Here is an 18,615-nt window from a genome sequence, read left to right as displayed (position 1 = left end):
TTTGTTGAGCTGAAATGAAGACAGATTCAGCAACTGCATGGCCTATTGCTCACTTAAAATGTTTTCAGAAACATGTTTCAGTGAACTATTTTAGTACAATATGAGATCGTATTCTGAACAAGCCGCCATGACAGTCTGGCTTTGAATTTCTGGAGAAAACCAACCCGTGTGACGCGTTTGTCCAATCAGCTGCCGGTTTTCATTTCTTGGGCAACAACACAGAGTAGCGCCGCCTGCTGCTATGGAGACGTATTACGTTTCTCAAGTCGGTGTCGCCTCAGTGTGTTCTGAGGCAGTTTTTTGTACCTTGGGGACGCGACTGATCATTTCCACTGGCTTTTCTGCCAAGGGTCGGCCGTCTGGTTGGTGTGTCAGCAGCTTTAAGTTGATTTGTTTTATGTCTTGAGGGCAGTTATTATGGATGTCCTGCAGCTTGAAAGGCTGCTTTGAGGTGTTTAACATGTAGAGATCTGTGGGAGTTATTTTAAATATAATTTAATGGTGAGAGACGGTGCTTGTTTTATTGTTCTCTATATATATTTACACTCTGCTTCCTCACTTACTCTTCCCACGTGTCCTCGGTTCTCCGGAGACGTTCCTCTCCCGTTCCTGTTAGGGAGCAGTCACTCAAAAATTCAAACTGCTGTGAAACACTCACAAATATCTGAATATTGGTGATTTTGAGGTCTTTTTTTATATAATGACATTTGGCACCAGATGGAAAAGCTGACAAATTAATCTCCTATGAGACAAGATTGAATTACTTTTTTTTTTTTTTTTTTTTTTTTTTTTTTTTTAAGCCACCTGCTTTATATGGCCAGGCAAGCACAAAACCTCAGCCTCAAGCTCGGATGAAATGAATAGAAATGAGCACAGATTGCAATGTAAACAAAGAAATGAATCCAAAACATGTAGCCAAGAGGGAACATGCAGGGAAACATAACCCAAGCCCTTAACGCTGATGATCAGTTCAAGGTGATGATGCATTTTGGGAATGAATTGTGGGAATTCAAGGCAGTGTACACATTATTTAAGTCTGTGTGCATCACAACAAATGAAGCCAAAGCAAGCTGGCCATTTTGCTTTAATGAATGTTTGTTTTTTCTCAATTTTCTTTCTAGTACATTACTGCTTCACAAGAGCTTGTCAGCAGCAACCAGCTCTGAGTGATTCTCTAACCCAAAGTGCGCTGCTTTCTGTCTCTCCCTTAAGGTTTCTCAAGTCGGTGAACATGGCAATCTGTGAAAGAGTAACACAGTTACTGTCCATCTCAAGGCTGTAGGCCTGTAGAATATTTATCTAGGTTAATGATAAGGGATAAAGGTTCATTTAAAATAGGCTGATAAGTTCATCCAATGCACATGCAGTTTTACTGGGTAACCAATCGTTGTTGTTTTGAGGACCATTCTAATAAGTGTCATAAACTGGCTGCCCATTTGTACAAAGACACGTGAAGTAAATCAATAAGTCTCAAGTATTCATTTCAGGCTTAAGTCACACAGACCCGAGACAATTTTGCAACCAAATGTCATTTGTGACGTTTCGATGTGTGGGGCTTGAGAGAGGACCCCAGACCCAGCTGACAGCTCAAGAGGCCCAGTGTTGGGTTGCTGCAGGGGTCTTCATCCCATGACCCCATTGTGTTTTGATTAGGATCGGGTTCCTTCACACACAGGTGTGGAAACATACAGAAGATGAATCTCTTCTGGTATGGATCAACAACATGCTGTGTGAGCACAGGAAAAGCTCATATACAGCGATATGAATACGTTGTATATAATTTCTTTTTTGTGGAGTCAGGTACTTTTATTTTGAGAAGCCCAAAATGTTCAGGTCCTCTGCAGAAACTGGGAGACAATATTCACATGGGACACACGCAGACACCATGCAGACAATGCAGCTGTAAAGACATTGCTGTATGTCTTTAGCATTGCGTACCAGCTTGTATTCCTATAAGTACAGCTGAGTCTACACACACAGCACACTGCTACACGCAGCGTAGTGTCGCATCCGGATTTCAGCATCACGATAAAGCCTTTATTACATGTTAAACATTTGGCTAATGGCATATATTGCAGGGGAAGGAGCTTGTTGTTTTCCACCAAGAATCCTAACGGCTGGAAAAACAAAGAAAGGATAGAGTGACGATTAGTGCAGATTTAATTGGTAACTCATTCCCTATTGTCCTAATATAGGGCTGCAATTTAACATCCTTTTGCCCCTGAGTCCAAGGCAATGTTTTCAAATTGCTTGTTTTGCACGACCAACAGTCCAAGAACCAAAAGATACTCTGTTTTTCTATCATACATTTGCTCCAAACTAACCTCAACAGGACCGCCCACTGGACAGCAGTCGTATTACTCGTCTACACACATTGTTTGTATGACCATATGGGCATGAGGCAGAGTTTGCTGGAAAAATAGTGTGCATGCTTTTTCAAACCTCCCCTGGTTTAACACAAGCCAAAGAAATGTGTGTGATGTCAGGCCTGTGTGTATTTAGTTACAAATGTGTTTTGATACGAGTCACAGATGACGTCAAACTCATCTGTTGTCGTCCCGTTAACTTAAAGTCGTGACATCAGAGGTACTGTTTAACTATTCATTCAGCCATTCATTGCTTGTGTTTTAGACAGCCTCTGGATTTCATTGTGCTCGCAAAGACTTGGAAACTTTTTCGCTCAACATTAATTTCTTTTCTCTTGGAGTCATACCAAAGGCTTATTGAGTGCAGCTGAAATGCAGTTTGCTTGGCATTTTGTACTTAATATGTACATTGTTATTGTTGTAGAAAACTATTGACATTTTGTTTGTTTGGGGAAAAACGGGGACTGATTTTACCAAGCTGCTTTGTAGAAGAGAGAGGTGACTCACATTGACCTCTTGTTTAGCCATAGCAACCAAATCAAAGCTTTTAACCTGAAGTTGGCCCACAAGCTGTTTGTTGTTTTTATTTAACACCCCACCCTGCTGTGTTTCAGGTAGATCTGAACTAATCTCACAAAAGGTTGCGTGTCACCTCTTCGCCATACGAGATTCAAGTTTCAGACGCCAACCCAAGCCTACCTGTAACCGAATCCGCCCACCTTTGCATTGTTTTTGCTACAGCGTCTGTAGTTCATATTTTGTTCTGTCTTCCTCTTAGTGACAGTACAGTGTGCACAAGCAGTGAGCACTTTTGTGTTTGTCACTGAAGCGGTTGCATCCCTATAAATATTGAATTTGGCTGGAAAGGAAATGGGTCTCAAGACGATGGAGAGGAGCAGAGAATCTAAGCACATCAAGGTATCTGAGTATTCATGGTGGTGCTACTCAGGGCATGAAAACACTGGAGGCCGACCCTACCCGAGCCCGTGCATGTTGTGCCTGGCCCGGCCCGACACATTAACTGGAATCATGAGCCCGAGCCCGCTTTAAACCCGACAGTTTTTTAATACGTGGGCCGTTTATAACTGACGTTCTCAACTACAATTCCGAGTTGTTTGAACTGCAGAAATCTGTTTAGAAGGGGTTTAGTTGGAGAAGTAAAAAGAGGACATTGAAGGCTGACTATCATCTTTTCTGCCATGGCAAGTCTGCTTCATGTGTCTGTTCATCGTTGGAAGTCCCCGTTTTTTTTGCTGTCATAGTCAAGCAGTGTGCCGCACTTAGTCCTAATGCACTCGACAAAGCCAACACATATGTTGTCACTGCCCACGACTTGTTTAAAATGGTTCCATACCTCCGACTTTCCTCCAAACTTGCTCAAAGTTCAAGCTCCATGTTGTGCTTAAGCTACACCATACAGCCCAGCAGGCCCGGTGTGATGCGTGCGAGTGGAGGAGACTCTGCGCATGATTATGGCATAGCTTTCTCCCTACCCAATTAGGCTAATAAAGTAATGATTAAAAAAACACAAATGCTTGATCAAGGGCCGGGCCCGAGGATAGTGGCGGGAAATGTCGGCCCGATGGTCGGTTTGGGCTCCGGATCGGGCAGAGAATCTAAACTCTAGTGACGTCTACCTCTCCAAAAATGTAACTACACGTCAAGGCAACTGTGATTGGTCCACCTAGCCATGGCTTGGTAGCGTTGCAATTCCTCGTACTCATTTTCCGGCTTCTCCTTCTCCGTGAACAACATGAAATAAATGAGAGGATTAACTTTTCTTGCTACAGCTTTCTGACCGTGGTCAGAAGGCACAGGGGAGACACTTTGTTTCACACACTCCCCACGCACGCACACACACACAAATGCCAGGTCTGCTATTCTCTTAAACGCTAGAACAATGCAAACACCAGTGCACAAGTATAAACTTCGGGCCACTCACATAGGCTACGGTGTAAGCTCTGCGTAGAGCCCCCACAGAAGCATAAATCCCACTTAACACTTTATTTTGCAGCCACCCATAAGTGAGGGCTGGTAAATAAACAATTCCTTATTATATGAGTAAACCAAAGTGGTAATAGTATAAAATATGTCTTCATAGTGTAAGTTACAAATGATGACAAACTGTGTTAGTAGACGCTTAAAAATGAACTTCTATCTGCGTACATCAATTTATCAAATCAAATTTTGCCAGTTCAGCAGGATGAGCTGCTTCTGCATAAATGGCTGTGGAAACCGTACGCTATCATATCTCCTAAAAGTTGCTGCTACAGTACATCTGTGCCAGTTTGTTTTCCTTGTCTCTCGCCCAGAAGGCTTTCTGTTGTTTCACCAAGCCGTTGTCTCTGCTCTGCCCTGTGCCGCAGATCCAGTGGCGTTTAGCAAGCTTGCTTTTTGACTGTGTTCAGTTAGAGGGTGGGGGGTGAGGGGGGTGTTATGTCAGGGGCGAGGATTTAGATTATTTGGTATTTAGGATATCCCTGTGTTTGTGTTTAACCGACAGATGAGAGTGGTATCGATCTTGTCACCTAAAGCAAATACGCACGTTTCTTTTAAGCTTGTGTTATTTACAATTAAGCCACTTTATTACCTGGCCAGGTGCTTAACGCGTGGGATCTTTTTTTCACCTTATATAAATCTGTTTGCGGTGTCCTTATTAGGGGAGAGTCTGCTGAGTCTGTGTATTTACTTAATTTTCACTAAACAGGACATTTTATTTTTGTTTTTGGCACTGTTGGAGTACTAGTATGTGGCAAAAGAGCACCATGTTTGAAAAGGATTTATTTATTAGAAACTGTTATCTGTGTTGTGCACATGTTATTTGTACAGGGCTACGAGTGTCAAAAACAAGTGTTGAACATTTTGTCCAAGTCATCCTTGCCAACCATCACAGTCCACCTCAGTGAGATTGCCTACACTTGGCTTCACTCCCAGCATCCCACATCCCCTCTGCTATGTGGAAAGTGGATCCTCGTCACTGCTGCCGCGTTTTCCACCAGTAGGTGACCACGTTTTCGCAATTCCACCACTTGGTTCGCCGCTGTCCAATGTAATTGTGGAACTCATACACACACCAGTGAGTGGAAGGTGGCAGTCTTGGGTGAGCTCCCCGGTGTCTCAATATTGAGTTAACTTTCATAATTCACATCATGTCATTAGGTTCCCAATCAGTCACCATCCATAATGCAAGGAGTGCACCGCGAGGTTAGAGAGGCTGATGGACGGTGGAAGACCGTAAATGTCGCAGAAATGGAAAAAGAAGGGCAGAGAGAGAGTCTAGTCCTGTAGTTGATTTGGCATGAAAACCGATAATTGTTTATTCAGCCCAATATGTATATATTTCTTTTCTCTTGGAGTATTTGCCTCAGAGTTTTCAATGTAAAATAATAGATGAAAGAAAATCAAACCCAGTGATGTTGTAACTAGAGGTTTTTGGATGTCATAATGACATTTCTTTCCTCCGCTGCGCTCTAAATTTTAGACCGATTGAATGAACTCCCCATAATGACTTTTCCAAAATAGCAGCCAGGGTTTTGGAAAAAGCTTTTTTTCAAGGGTTGCTGAGTCATGTAGACCTATTGAGTGTACTAGTACAAGAGAAGAGTGTTGCTGTCATCATTAGTTGTCCTCGGTGGATGCAACATAAGACATAACGAGTCTCTCTGTGTGGTTGTGTCGTGTCAGGTTACCGTGACGTCACATTTATGTGAGCACAGGTCACCCAGACTTGATTAACACATCTAGTCTAGTAATTATCTTTTTTTTTTTTTTTTATCATATCAGTATGTGACCGCTCATAATAGGACACACTTCATTCACAGATACAGAAAGACTCCGAGCAGGGTAGTAAGCTGCAGGAACAGCTGACCAGCATTTGGCCGGCGGGCGATTGTAAGCGGCTGAGGCTAAGAACATCGGCTCATTCACTGCCTTGAAATAAATTGTAAAGTCTCATTGCAGCAAGTTAAAATATATAGATTTCTTTGACAAGATTGTATGGCCTGTTATAAGTAATAGTATGGTGAATAATTACAGAAATCTGCAGCATGATTTGTTCTTGCGTCTATTGCTCATTTATGTTTTATATTAATAATTCTGGATATTTTGTTTTTTTGCTTGCCAGGGACCAGCTACAGAATGTTATTACAAGTTTTAGATAGATAGATAGATAGATAGATAGATAGATAGATAGATACATAGATACATAGATACATAGATATACTGTATAGATTTGCATGTAATATACAGAGTAATACTTTGAGAAAGACCCAAAGAGTGAGAACAAGAAGCAAACAACGGTGTGATTTTTCTCTGGCAGTACCTCCTGTTCTGAGGGTGATAATCTTGTCCAAAAACGTGTCCTAAGCTCCTGTATCCCCTCCTCCTGAGCTCCCAAAATGGCCCTCAATCCTTCAGTGCAACTCTGAGTTTCTAAAGCCCCTCATCTAACCTCCATCTGATAAACCTGGAGAGACCAACAGCACTATTATAGCCTGTTATAGGGGGCAGGGTTATTGGTACATTCAGCTACACTCCTAAAATGAGTTTTATCCTACAGTACTATATACACATCAATTTATTCTTAGTTAATCTTCCTCTAACTTGTGTTATATTATGCTTTGGTCATTTAGTTTATTTAGGGGGTTACATTCTGCATCATTGGCAAGGACTCTGGAAGCTTTTGGATAGAAAGTCTTTAATTTTTTTTTTTTTGTGCACCAATTTGGGTTACATTGTATTAATTCAATAGAGTCCCACCCTAGATTTTGAGCAATACATTTAGTATTCAGTTTTCTATCACTTTTTCAATACTCAGTCCTTAAATTGCACATCATAACTGCCTCGGGTCAGCAGAGGCAAAGTTTAGCTTTGGTTTTCAGGGACCCCAATCTCTTGAACAATCAACAATTAAACAAGAATACAGAGGTAGGAGAGAGGGAGGGATTTTTCAGGGAAAATAAAAAGGAAATGGGGAAACAATTCATTGCATTGTGTTTGCCGGCACATGGTTGGATCAGTTTGGGCTGGATTGCAGGAAAGCGGAGGCTAAAAAGAGGCAGAGGGGGAAGAGGCAGCCTATGAAATGATCAGACCTTGACGAGGCACCCCCCAACTTTTGCACACCCCCACACATATGTCGCAATGCTGAAGATAAAAAAGAATGGGGAAAGCAGTGAGCCCTGTGTGAAAAAGGTAAGAAGAAAGGACCGAATAGATGCAAAGGTGATGCCCTGACATTAGTTTCTGGAGGTTTAGAACATCAGGATCTGGATGAAGCTGAAAGGAAAAAAAACTCAATAGCCAACAGTTGGCTGATATTGGAAGTGAAAGTAAGCAAATGGTACATTTGTTTGCATTGGATTTCAACAATTTCAGTATTGGGAAATGGTTTCCTGGCTTGTCTCTATGCGTTAGGGTTGATTGTTGATTATTTTCGACTTATACATCCATGATTTTTTTTTAACTGCAGAATAACATTAGACAGTCTGCTTCCCGTTTACACTGGCAAGTGCATGCCCAGTGTATGCAAATGGTCATGTGATGTGCGTTGTCCGACACGTTAATTTGGACGAAGATCAGTTCTGCTATAAAGCTAAAGCGCTTGTGTGGACGGAGATCATTTTTGTTTCAAACCGCTGTTTAAAAATTAAAACGTAATAGTGTGGATGTAGCCAGAGAGCTGTGATGTTCCATTATGGACCTCTCCGTGCCTGGTTGGAAAGGTGTTGATGCTCCAGGCTGCATTATAGCCATGGGACACCGCACTACTTAAGAAAAGAGATTACTGAACTGAGAGAGTTAAACTAATGGTACAGAAACTAGAAAAACTGTTGATGATTTCACGTGTCGACCTAACACCTCTGGTTATGAGGACTCAATGTTCTTTGTGATTGGACAGCAGCTCCATCCCTTGGCACATGAAGGAGCAGGGGTGGAAAATTTGAGGTACTTGTACTTTACTTTACTTTACTTCTACTCCACTACATGTCAGAGGGAAATATTGTAATTTTTACTTCACTACAGTTATTTGACAGCTTCTACATTATTGATTTTACTTTAATGCATGAGTAATAATAATATATATATATATATATATATATATATATATATATATATATATATATATATATATATATATATATATATATATATATATATATATATATATATATATGTATATATATATATATATATATATGTATATTATATATATATATTCATATATATATATATATATATATATATATATATATATATATATATATATGTGTATATATATATATATTCATAGTTTTTAAGTTTACAATGTGGTATTTGTACTTTTACTTAAGTAAAGGATCTGAATATGTACACACAGATTCCTGGTATCTGATGTGCATACACACACAAAAGATGTGTCTGAATGTCAAAAATTTAGTAAAATCTCTGATTTAAAAACATGAAAATAGTTGCTTGTTTTGTACTCGAGGACAATGAAAAAGAATTGAAATGAAATGACGACTGACACTCGTTCTGCTTCTCTTCATCAAATGATTAAAGCTTTTCACCACCTCCGTCGGAGGGCCGTTGCATCGGCCAACTCTCTCACATCCCAATACATTTCTTGACTGAAGGATTTGCTGTGATTTGTGGGCGTCATTCAAGCACTTTTCTCAGTCAGAGATGAAAGAACATTTCATGTTGTTTTCATGCTTCGCTACACACATCCCACCTAACATGTTTTGTTCTTGTTGAGTGGTTTTATGGTAGGAATAAGTCAGCTATTAATACTCTCTTAATATCAGTACATGAATTATGATGCACCGAGTTATTGACTCTGTAATAAGGAAAAGATTAACAAAGCGATAGAATCATTGTCAGTTTGTGGCCTGACTACAGTTGATGTCTAAACTGCTATTTCACAGACAGACCCAGGGTGAACTGTTGTACCTTGTGTCAGCTGTGTGGCCTTGTCGCTGGTTGATAATAGCCCCCATTGTTTCCATTATCTTTTTAAAGTCATAGTGAACTCAGAGCTGGTCTCTTTCCGACAGCAGTGCACTTGTTCTGTCTCTCCTTTTTATTATGAGTCTTTTCTTATATTTCTAAGAACAAAATACATTTTGTAGTCTGCAGTCCTTGCGCAAAGCCAACATGACCTGACTTAAAAAGAAATGGAGTCATTACAGATACAGTCCAAGATTCCTCTTAAGGTTTGGCTCTTGAATTTCCAAGTGTCATCATAACCCTAATTAAGGTTACGAAAGTGTATGCTTGAACTGTACTAAGCCTGGTGCTCATTTCCATAAAGCAAGATATACCTTATATGTTCCCACTTGAAAATGAGTTATGACAAAAAATAAGTTGTTAATGTGATCCTCATGAATTCACTGGTACAATCTGTATCGAGTTCTGATCTCTGTCCCCTTTGTCTTCCCACCAGCAGATCCAGTTCGCGGACCAGAAGCAGGAGTTCAACAAGCGCCCCTCCAAGATCGGCCGGCGCTCCCTGTCCCGCTCCATCTCCCAGTCCTCCACAGACAGCTACAGCTCAGGTAGACGCACACAAACACACTCCCTTCCTATTGCTCAATGTCAATAGCCCGCTGCTTATCAGACACGGCAGTGAATGTGACATGTTTCCCTTACGTTTTTTTTTTTTTTTTTTTTATGACCCCAAAGATATCGCAAGTGTTTCACCTGAAAGAGTAGTTGGTGACCTTGTCTGTTTCCTTTAGGTTGCACTTTTTTTTTTCCAGCTCAACTCTGTCATTGTCTCTTTGGCTTGCATTCTCACACTCTGACGCTGCTGTTCATGTGAAACTGTGGGCTCTGTGTTAGAGGATTAGCTGCAGGTGGGGGGGGTTTGAAACTGGTTGGTTGAGTGCTGGACTGTTTCTTGGCAGGGCACAGTGATTTCATGAAGTCTTGTCGTCACCCTGAGGACAGTGGATAAGAGTACTGTATTTCACAAAATGTCAAACTATTCCTAACATAAGGCAAAGACCGGAAAAAAAGTTCTGGCTTTAGTATTGACAAATAGTAGGACAGCATCAAAATGAGTGAGCACAGTCTGATATGAATAATCCTGTTCCTTTTCTGCCCCTTCCCTGCTCTCTCTTAATCTTTTGCCCTCTTGTCATCACCACTCAAAGAGCCTTTTAAACTTGAAGGAGCTTAAGCAGCAGCGTATAAACATTTCCAAAAACTCTGCTTTTAGAGCTCCTGCTGTGTGTCAGGGTCATTCACCAGGCCATAGATCTTCCAATGACACCATTAACATGATGAATTAATCTGTACCGCTTAGCTCTAGTGGCAACAAATGATAGACAAACAGATGGACGACAAATGGACTTTCAGTCAGTATTGGTGGATAGCTGTAATGGGGCCCTCAGGTCAGCAGTGCTAAAACATTCTAAGTATTCAGTACTCTTACTGAGAAAGGATGAAACATTTTGAAACCACAGACGGTAAGAGACTGTCACCTGCTCCTTTTCTGCTCACTGTGGCTGTTTGTACTATTGCTCCCTCCTCAATATTTAAAACCGATCCACTGACCATATAGTGCACAATATGCCTTTATCTGGTTGATTAGACGTGTTTTTTATTGAAGAATAACACCACCAATGATGATCTGCTAACTTGGTGACAAAGACGTTGCATTTTCTATGGTGTCTTCACAATAAAAGCATCCCGCTGTTTCGCCAGTGGAAACCAAAACCCAGATTTTCAGGTCGAAGCTACAAAAATACTGGGAGCTGAACACAGAGACTTCTTAAAACCGTTTTCTCTCTAGTCTCCAGCACGCACACACACTGGAGCTTACCTACTGAGGACACCGCTAAGGGGAGGAGACAGTCGCGCGTTGGCCATGGTTGGCCCTGCTACAGGAGCAGGACCACAGCGGCACGGCTTGGCGCAGCTACACCTTGCTGTGAAGTGCATGTCATCACGGCTTGGCTTAAGAAGACTGACCTGGGCCCATTGGGGGGAAAAAACCCTGAGATTGTTTGTTTGTTTGTTTGTTTGTTTTGTTTCTTTAGGGAAAAAAGAACCTTAGCTACTACCTAAAATATAAAGTAAACAAATCACAGAGGGGGGTATATGTTAGTGTTCTTTCATATAGAAGAAAGAAGAAGTTTTATTATTACTAATAATTTATTATTCATTACATACAATCGTATAGTACTTCTGCCCCTGTTTTGATCCTTACGTTTGATGTAATTAATGTACATTTCTGAGCAGGGAGTCTGCAAGAGCCTGTTTAACCCCACGGCACCAGTCTTACTGCTTGAATCTTATATATTTTAATGTTTTGTTAAAAATTCAGCTTTCGCTTTTTCAGCTCTAGATCAAAATTGTCACACTCGATGCAGGGACCCTTTCTAAAGTGAGATTTGAATTGGTTCCAATTCCCCTGAAACACACATCTTGTGTTCTACATTCTTTCTCTTCACTTTTCTGCGCTTCTCTCCTCAGCATTTATTCACTTCCCTCCTGCAACCAGATCATTAAAACACTCGCCCTTCCAAGAACCTTCCTCTCCAGCCTGAGGCTGCCAGATCATGACTAAAGTAATGAACGGGATTGTTTTCTGACATAGTGAGATAGTGATGAGAGCACTTAATCTGCATTTATTTTACTCATTGCTTTGACAAGCTCACTTTTGCCTGTCCTGTTGGATTCTTAGCAAACGGCAGCAATTTTAAATTGAGTTAATGATGTCACTGCTGCCAATATTAAGGTTATTTTCAGAAACATGTGCAACACTGTTTTCTCCCCTTTTGAACTGTTTTGTGCTCTTTTTTTTTTTTTTTTTTTTTCTCCCACGTCTGTGCTGATTCCCTGTCTTCTCCCATAATTCCCTCAGCAGAGTGCCTCTTATTTCACTGATGGTTCCCACAGTGCTGAGGAAAAGCTGAACACACCAGTAGTACTTTTCCCAAGACCACTTTGTTGTAGCTTAGATCATGTTTAATAAGGGTTCCTCTTCAGGTGGTGGACCAAGTCTGTAAACTCCTAGCAGAAACGCATTAATGAATCCGCTTGTAATAACTTCACCATGTCAGTATTTTGTAAGGAAATATAAGAAAAATAAGAAATCCACATCTTTGTGTTAATTGTTGTTATAAAAAGACATTTTTATGGAGTTCTCTGATTCTAACATGTTGTTAAATAATGCAGATGGAAATAAGAGTTGTAGATTCATACAACCAAAATCATTGTCATGACATGACACTCAAAGGGGAAACTTGCAGTGTTGGGAAAGTTCACTTTCTACATGAACTAGTTCAAAGTTCAGTTCACAAATTTTAAAATTAACTAGATCAGTTCATAGTTCATACTTCAAAATTTTGAACTAAGTTCATACTTCCAAAAATGAACTAGATCATAGTTCTTTTTTTCCATATGTTGCTGCGAGCTATTATTTTTCAAATTATTGCCACAGCCCATATACAACCACAGACAGCAATTATTTTATCAGTTGTAACACTGAAACTATGCGTCAGATTTCATCTTCATATCCAATCCGTTCAATGTGCCGTTTCAGGTTTGCTGTGGATGTGACTGAAGTGCGGATTTGATAAATCTGATAAATGGCCACAAATGATGCGACTCTGGGGTTGAAGACTACAAGTTAGAAAGAAGTGAGCTTACCAGACCTCTGTAGCCTGCTCCCTAATCTCTATATGAAGCTAGCGGCTTTAGTCTACTAGCATAACACAACTGAATCTCCGATCTGAACTCCTGGTGGTCAAATTGCATCGTGGGTAATGTAGGAATGAGTTTTCATAAGCAGAAGAATGCGTGAAAACAAGTTTTTAAAGTCTATTGTGAGTCTGACAATGTTATACAAAGCTAGTGCAAAGAAACTGATGGAGTACTCTTTTAATGCACAACAAAGCCTTACATTTAAAAAAAAAAAAAAGAATCTGTAATAACGGTCTTAGTAGTGACTGATACTTTAAAAATAAGAATATGAAGTTTGAGTTGTGGGATATGTTGATTATATCTTTTTTAACTATTGGCGGTATCTAAAATCCTTGTGTGTGAATGTTGAAGACTTTTTGTTTACCAGTACAAATGTCTTTGGCTTTGTCCCAGTATCCGTTGCAAGTATCAGTACATCCACCTTCATGACCCATAAGATCTCCACGGCTCCCACTCTCTCCCACCCTTTCTTCCTGTCAGTACGGATGGCAGATTTCAAAAGAAAATGGTAGACTCATGGATTATTACCTTTTTTTTTTTTAAAGCCTTTCCCCTCCTGGCACAGTACAGCATGTTCTTTAACTCCAGTATTGTTACAGTGCTGGTGAGGTACCCAGTGTTTTTGGAAGGGTGGTAGGAGTGATAATGGTAATAGTGTTCCTGCTCTAGACAAGAGGGGACCGCATCTGTGTAGTGAGTCAGCTTGCAGCACAGTCAGGAACCACACAGTGCTGGTGCCAGACATGGAGGCATCTCATTACTAAGTATGCGGCTGTATACTGTGGGCACTATTGTTTATATCTCCCAGAGGTGCACTGATACCTCTCTGACCGGTTTCTTTTATTCTGTAGTGTTAAAGCACATTTGTGCTGTGTGTAGTACTGCAGTCTTGTATTGTGAAGAGGCTGGAGTGTTTCAGAGGGTTTTGCAGACAGCTTTATAATCAATTAAACGTGGTGCCGTGCAGAATCTGTGGCCTGCCAAAGTCAAATAGCTGGGTTGGTAAAAATGCAGGCTTTATTCTCAGTGAAGAAACCAAAGGCACAATTGTTTGTTCTGCACTTTAAAACCTTAACACTCTGAATTGCCTTGTTGTTGAAAGGTACATAGAAATAAAATTGCCTTGCCTTATTCAAAGTGCTATACATAAAACATAAAGGCATTAAGACAAGATCTAAAAAGAGCACAAGGCAGTATAAAAAGACTAAAGGATTAAAACAAAGTTAAACAGAAGATTAAAATAACATGAACTAGAATAAAGACGGTAGAATAGAAATTACAGTTCAGCCTATAGTGCAGTGCAAGATATGAAGCAACGTTAAAGTTAATAAGATGCAGTGGCAAACAGAAAAGTTTTAAGCCCTGATTTTAGAAAAACTGAGTTGGAGCAGACTTAAAATTCTCTGGGAATTTGTTCCAGATTATGTGGTGGCGTACAAACTGGCAAGACAACCTGAGAGGTTTGGACGCTTCATAACGGAGCAGCAGATCAAAAATGTATTTCGGGGCAAGGGTCCTGTCTGTCCTGGCCATCTTCTCTCCTGTCTGCACTGACGGCAGACATATTTGCTTTGTGTTGATCTGAATGGCGGTGATTTGAGATGCGACAGTGCAGCTTAGTGGCAACCATTAACATTACATGTAGTCCCTTTATCTCTCATCTTAGTTTGGTAAAGACATTGAGGCTGTGATGTTTTCTGTGGCGCTGAGGCTGCTGTGTGTCAGGGTGCATCATCTTAGGCCTGGCCCGATGGGTGTTACACACAAAAATGGTCTTATCAGTGCTTTAACTGCTCCAAAAAGATGCCTGCTTCCCCAGAACAGATTGGCGTTAACAATTGAATTGATCCCCTTCAGACCACAGGTTTTGCTGAGCCATGTGTTGAGTCCTCTCTTGACTGTTGACAGTGGTCCACTAGCAGAAAAACAGGCTACTTTGTACAAACAGTTCAGTGAAATCCTGCTTAAGCACTTACAAGACTTTTATGCATTTTTTCTTTCAGATGACACATGTCCAAACTTATCAATAGTCCTCTCCACCTCTGCCTCATGGAGATTTATAATCAAACATGTTTTACTGTTGTAATTGGAAACATGTGGACAGCATAATGTGGACAGCCAAAGGCGGGCATAAACACAGACCATAGTCAGAATGTTGTGGAGGTCAGAAGTCATCTGCATTGTGAATATCCTTGTTTTGGGTACGAGCAGGCTTCTGTAACAATTTATTACAGTCTGTGCACGTTTTTGATTCTGATAGCGGAGAGGCATAGTGTAGACCAGAGTATATTGCAACAAAACCTCCTTCTTCAGTATGGCACCCATACTGACAGTACTGACGTCTTTCTGCACGTTTCTTTTTCAGCGGCGTCCTACACGGACAGCTCTGACGATGAGACGTCTCCTCGGGACAAACAGCAGAAGAACTCTAAGGGCAACGGAGACTTTTGCATCAAAAACATCAAACAGGCCGACTTTGGCCGCAGAGAGATTGAGATCGCAGAGCAAGGTAAGCCAAACGACTGCCACTGTTCACTTAAAATAAGGGCAAACTTAAGAGTCAGTGGTTTGCCAAATTGCCATCCAAATGTAGTGCAAGTTTTAACTGTAGTAACCGCAGTAAAAGGGGGTGTGGTGCTGCCTCCTCCACATTGCTGAGTGACCATATGTTCCATGCCACTGCAAATGAGAACACCATTTAAGAACCAACATATTATTCACATAATCCATTAATTACCTCACAGAACATAGAGAGCCTCAGCTGAGCACTGCAGGCTATGTTCTCTCTGTCTCACACACATACACACATACACATACACACACCCTTAGCATCAGTAACTCCTTCAGCTGGATGAGTCCATGGATTAGTGATGAAGTATTAGAAGGATTAAATGATGGGAATTCCTTAACCATCCAGCTGATTATCCACTTATGTGTTCGGTTTGTGCGTCTCTTTCAGAGATGCCCGCCCTGATGGCTCTGAGGAAGCGAGCCCAGGGGGAGAAACCCCTCGCCGGTGCCAAGGTGGTGGGCTGCACCCACATCACTGCCCAGACTGCTGTGAGTAGGAATGCAACACACACACACAAACACACACACACACACACACACACACACACACACACACACACACACACACACACACACACACACACACACACAGCCCACACATCAGACAGTTTTACTGCAGCAGCTACAACAAAAAGTCCAAATTGACCCTCATCTCCTCAGGTGCTGATGGAGACTCTGTCAGCTTTGGGAGCTCAGTGCAGATGGGCAGCCTGCAACATCTACTCCACCCAGAATGAAGTGGCAGCTGCCCTGGCAGAGGGAGGTGAGACTGGAAGTTTGTCTGCCCTTTTCTTCTTTGTCTTTCATTTCATAAAACCTTTCTGTCTATGTGTAACATGCTTCCTGTCTCTTTCTAGGTTTCAGTGTGTTTGCATGGAAGGGTGAGTCAGAGGACGACTTCTGGTGGTGCATCGATCGCTGTGTCAACGTGGAAGGCTGGCAACCCAACATGGTAGCACACCTACATTCTAAATGAAGCTTACTTAATCATCTTTTCTTTTTCTTCCCATCCTAAAATCCCGGTTGGTGGTGCTGCTTTTTTCACCAGACAACTAGATCTTTTTCAAATGCAATGAATCTGTTTTTACACTGGGTAGGATTACAGGAAGGATAATGGGTTTTTTTTTTTTTTTTCAACCATAACATTTGTTAGACATGCAGGATAGAACTGCAGAAATAAGATATTCAAATCTTTTCATGGATTTAGATATAGATGTGGTTAGACCAATTTCCTTCTTTTGAATGTTTAAGATAAAACACTTGTTTACTGATTTGTTAACTGACCCTGCAGATAATCTACAAGTTTAAGAGTCAATTTCAGGTATTAAGAATTTTTTTTTCGTTCTTTGTCTGTCTTTTGCCGTTTTTGTCTCTCTCTCTCTCTCTCTCTCTCTCTCCCCCCCATTGTCTGTCAGATCTTGGATGACGGTGGAGACCTGACTCACTGGATCTATAAAAAATACCCCAACATGTTCAAGAAGATTAAGGGCATTGTAGAGGAGAGTGTTACCGGTGTGCACAGGTGGGACTCACAACTCTCATCCTCTCTTGCCTTTGTAGTTGTCTTAAGCAATGTTGTTGGTAGTCAATTAAAACCACAAAGTATTTTCAATGAGAGAATATACAAGTCAGACACACTCACACACACACACACACACACACACACACACACACACACACACACACACACACACACACACACACACACACACACACACAGTTTCTATAGTTTCTGGGTGTGGTAACATTGCCATCTAGTGGTGAACATTTTACCACCATTAACAGTGCACTGTGACTACACAATTAAAGCATTGCTGTGTATATACTGTGAGAGTAGAATGTTAAGTAGAACTGTTTTAATATTGGTTTATTATTTAGTGATAAATAATAACAAATTATTGTATGATGTCCTTTATATATGACTGGTGATTCCAAACTGAACACTTAACATTAAAAATTATGTTTTTTTGTTGTATTTTATTTTGTGTCACTGAGCCTATCTCACATTTAACATCGGTTTTAATGTGTGTGTGTGTGTGTGTGTGTGTCTGTGTGTCTGTGTGTCTGTATGTAGGTTGTACCAGCTGTCCAAGGCAGGAAAGCTGTGTGTTCCAGCCATGAACGTCAACGACTCTGTGACTAAGCAGAAGTTTGACAACCTCTACTGCTGCAGGGAGTCCATCTTAGACGGGTATGAAACAGTCTCCTGTTTAACCTCATTAGGGATTAGAAAACCGAACATGATTGTTGTTTGAGCATTTAATGTTGCAGGGCAATTCCACCCACCTGAAATAATTGTGTTTCTGTCCTCAGCCTGAAGAGGACCACTGATGTCATGTTTGGAGGCAAACAGGTGGTGGTGTGCGGATATGGAGAGGTAAGGCCGACATTTTCCTGCCATCTTGTACACAAGAGAGACCTAATAAGTGAAATACAAGTCAGGTGAAATCCCATTAAAGCTAAAATAATTCCACTTGTGAAATTGGAGGGACGTAGGTTAGAAGACAAGTAAGATGATCCTTTCCCTCCTTTTTAAGGCACCAAAGCAAGTCAGGGAATTGCAAATGTGGTTACACAATTCAGTATACAAAAAGGTTGTCTTGAAACAACTTTATTAATATATCCAGTCATGTGTAGAAAATCCTCACTGACTGTAGCAGAAGCTAGCTGCTGTTGCCAGCTTTTGTTAGAACTTATTTGCGTCCCATATTTTGATCAAATGTTCATTATAAATGAGGGCACATGGTTTGCTATCCTATTCCTTGTCTCTCTCTCTCTCTCTCTCTCTCTCTCTCTCTCTCTCTCTCTCTCTCTCTCTCTATATATATATATATATATATATATATATATATATATATATATATATATATATATATATATATATATATATATATATATATATATATATATATATATATATACGCACGCAAATAAATGTAAACCTTCAACCACTTTTTCAGTTATCAGGGGGTATGTGGGAAATATT

General features: G+C 40.7%; 1 protein-coding gene across 1 annotated transcript in view; it reads left to right on the top strand.

Moving 5' to 3' along the window:
- Positions 1–18,615, top strand: part of ahcyl2b (adenosylhomocysteinase like 2b) — a 41,184-nt gene that overhangs the window by 18,681 nt on the left and 3,888 nt on the right. Inside the window, exons 2-9 of the mRNA XM_028571148.1 lie at positions 9,793–9,901; positions 15,424–15,567; positions 16,018–16,118; positions 16,290–16,392; positions 16,487–16,581; positions 17,045–17,151; positions 17,704–17,820; positions 17,943–18,006. Of these exons, the coding sequence (XP_028426949.1) occupies positions 9,793–9,901; positions 15,424–15,567; positions 16,018–16,118; positions 16,290–16,392; positions 16,487–16,581; positions 17,045–17,151; positions 17,704–17,820; positions 17,943–18,006 (840 nt within the window). The remainder of the gene's footprint in view (positions 1–9,792; positions 9,902–15,423; positions 15,568–16,017; positions 16,119–16,289; positions 16,393–16,486; positions 16,582–17,044; positions 17,152–17,703; positions 17,821–17,942; positions 18,007–18,615) is intronic.

Source organism: Perca flavescens, chromosome 23, assembly GCF_004354835.1.
Source record: "Perca flavescens isolate YP-PL-M2 chromosome 23, PFLA_1.0, whole genome shotgun sequence".
NCBI lineage: Eukaryota > Metazoa > Chordata > Actinopteri > Perciformes > Percidae > Perca > Perca flavescens.
This window is presented reverse-complemented; position numbering and strand designations above follow the sequence as displayed.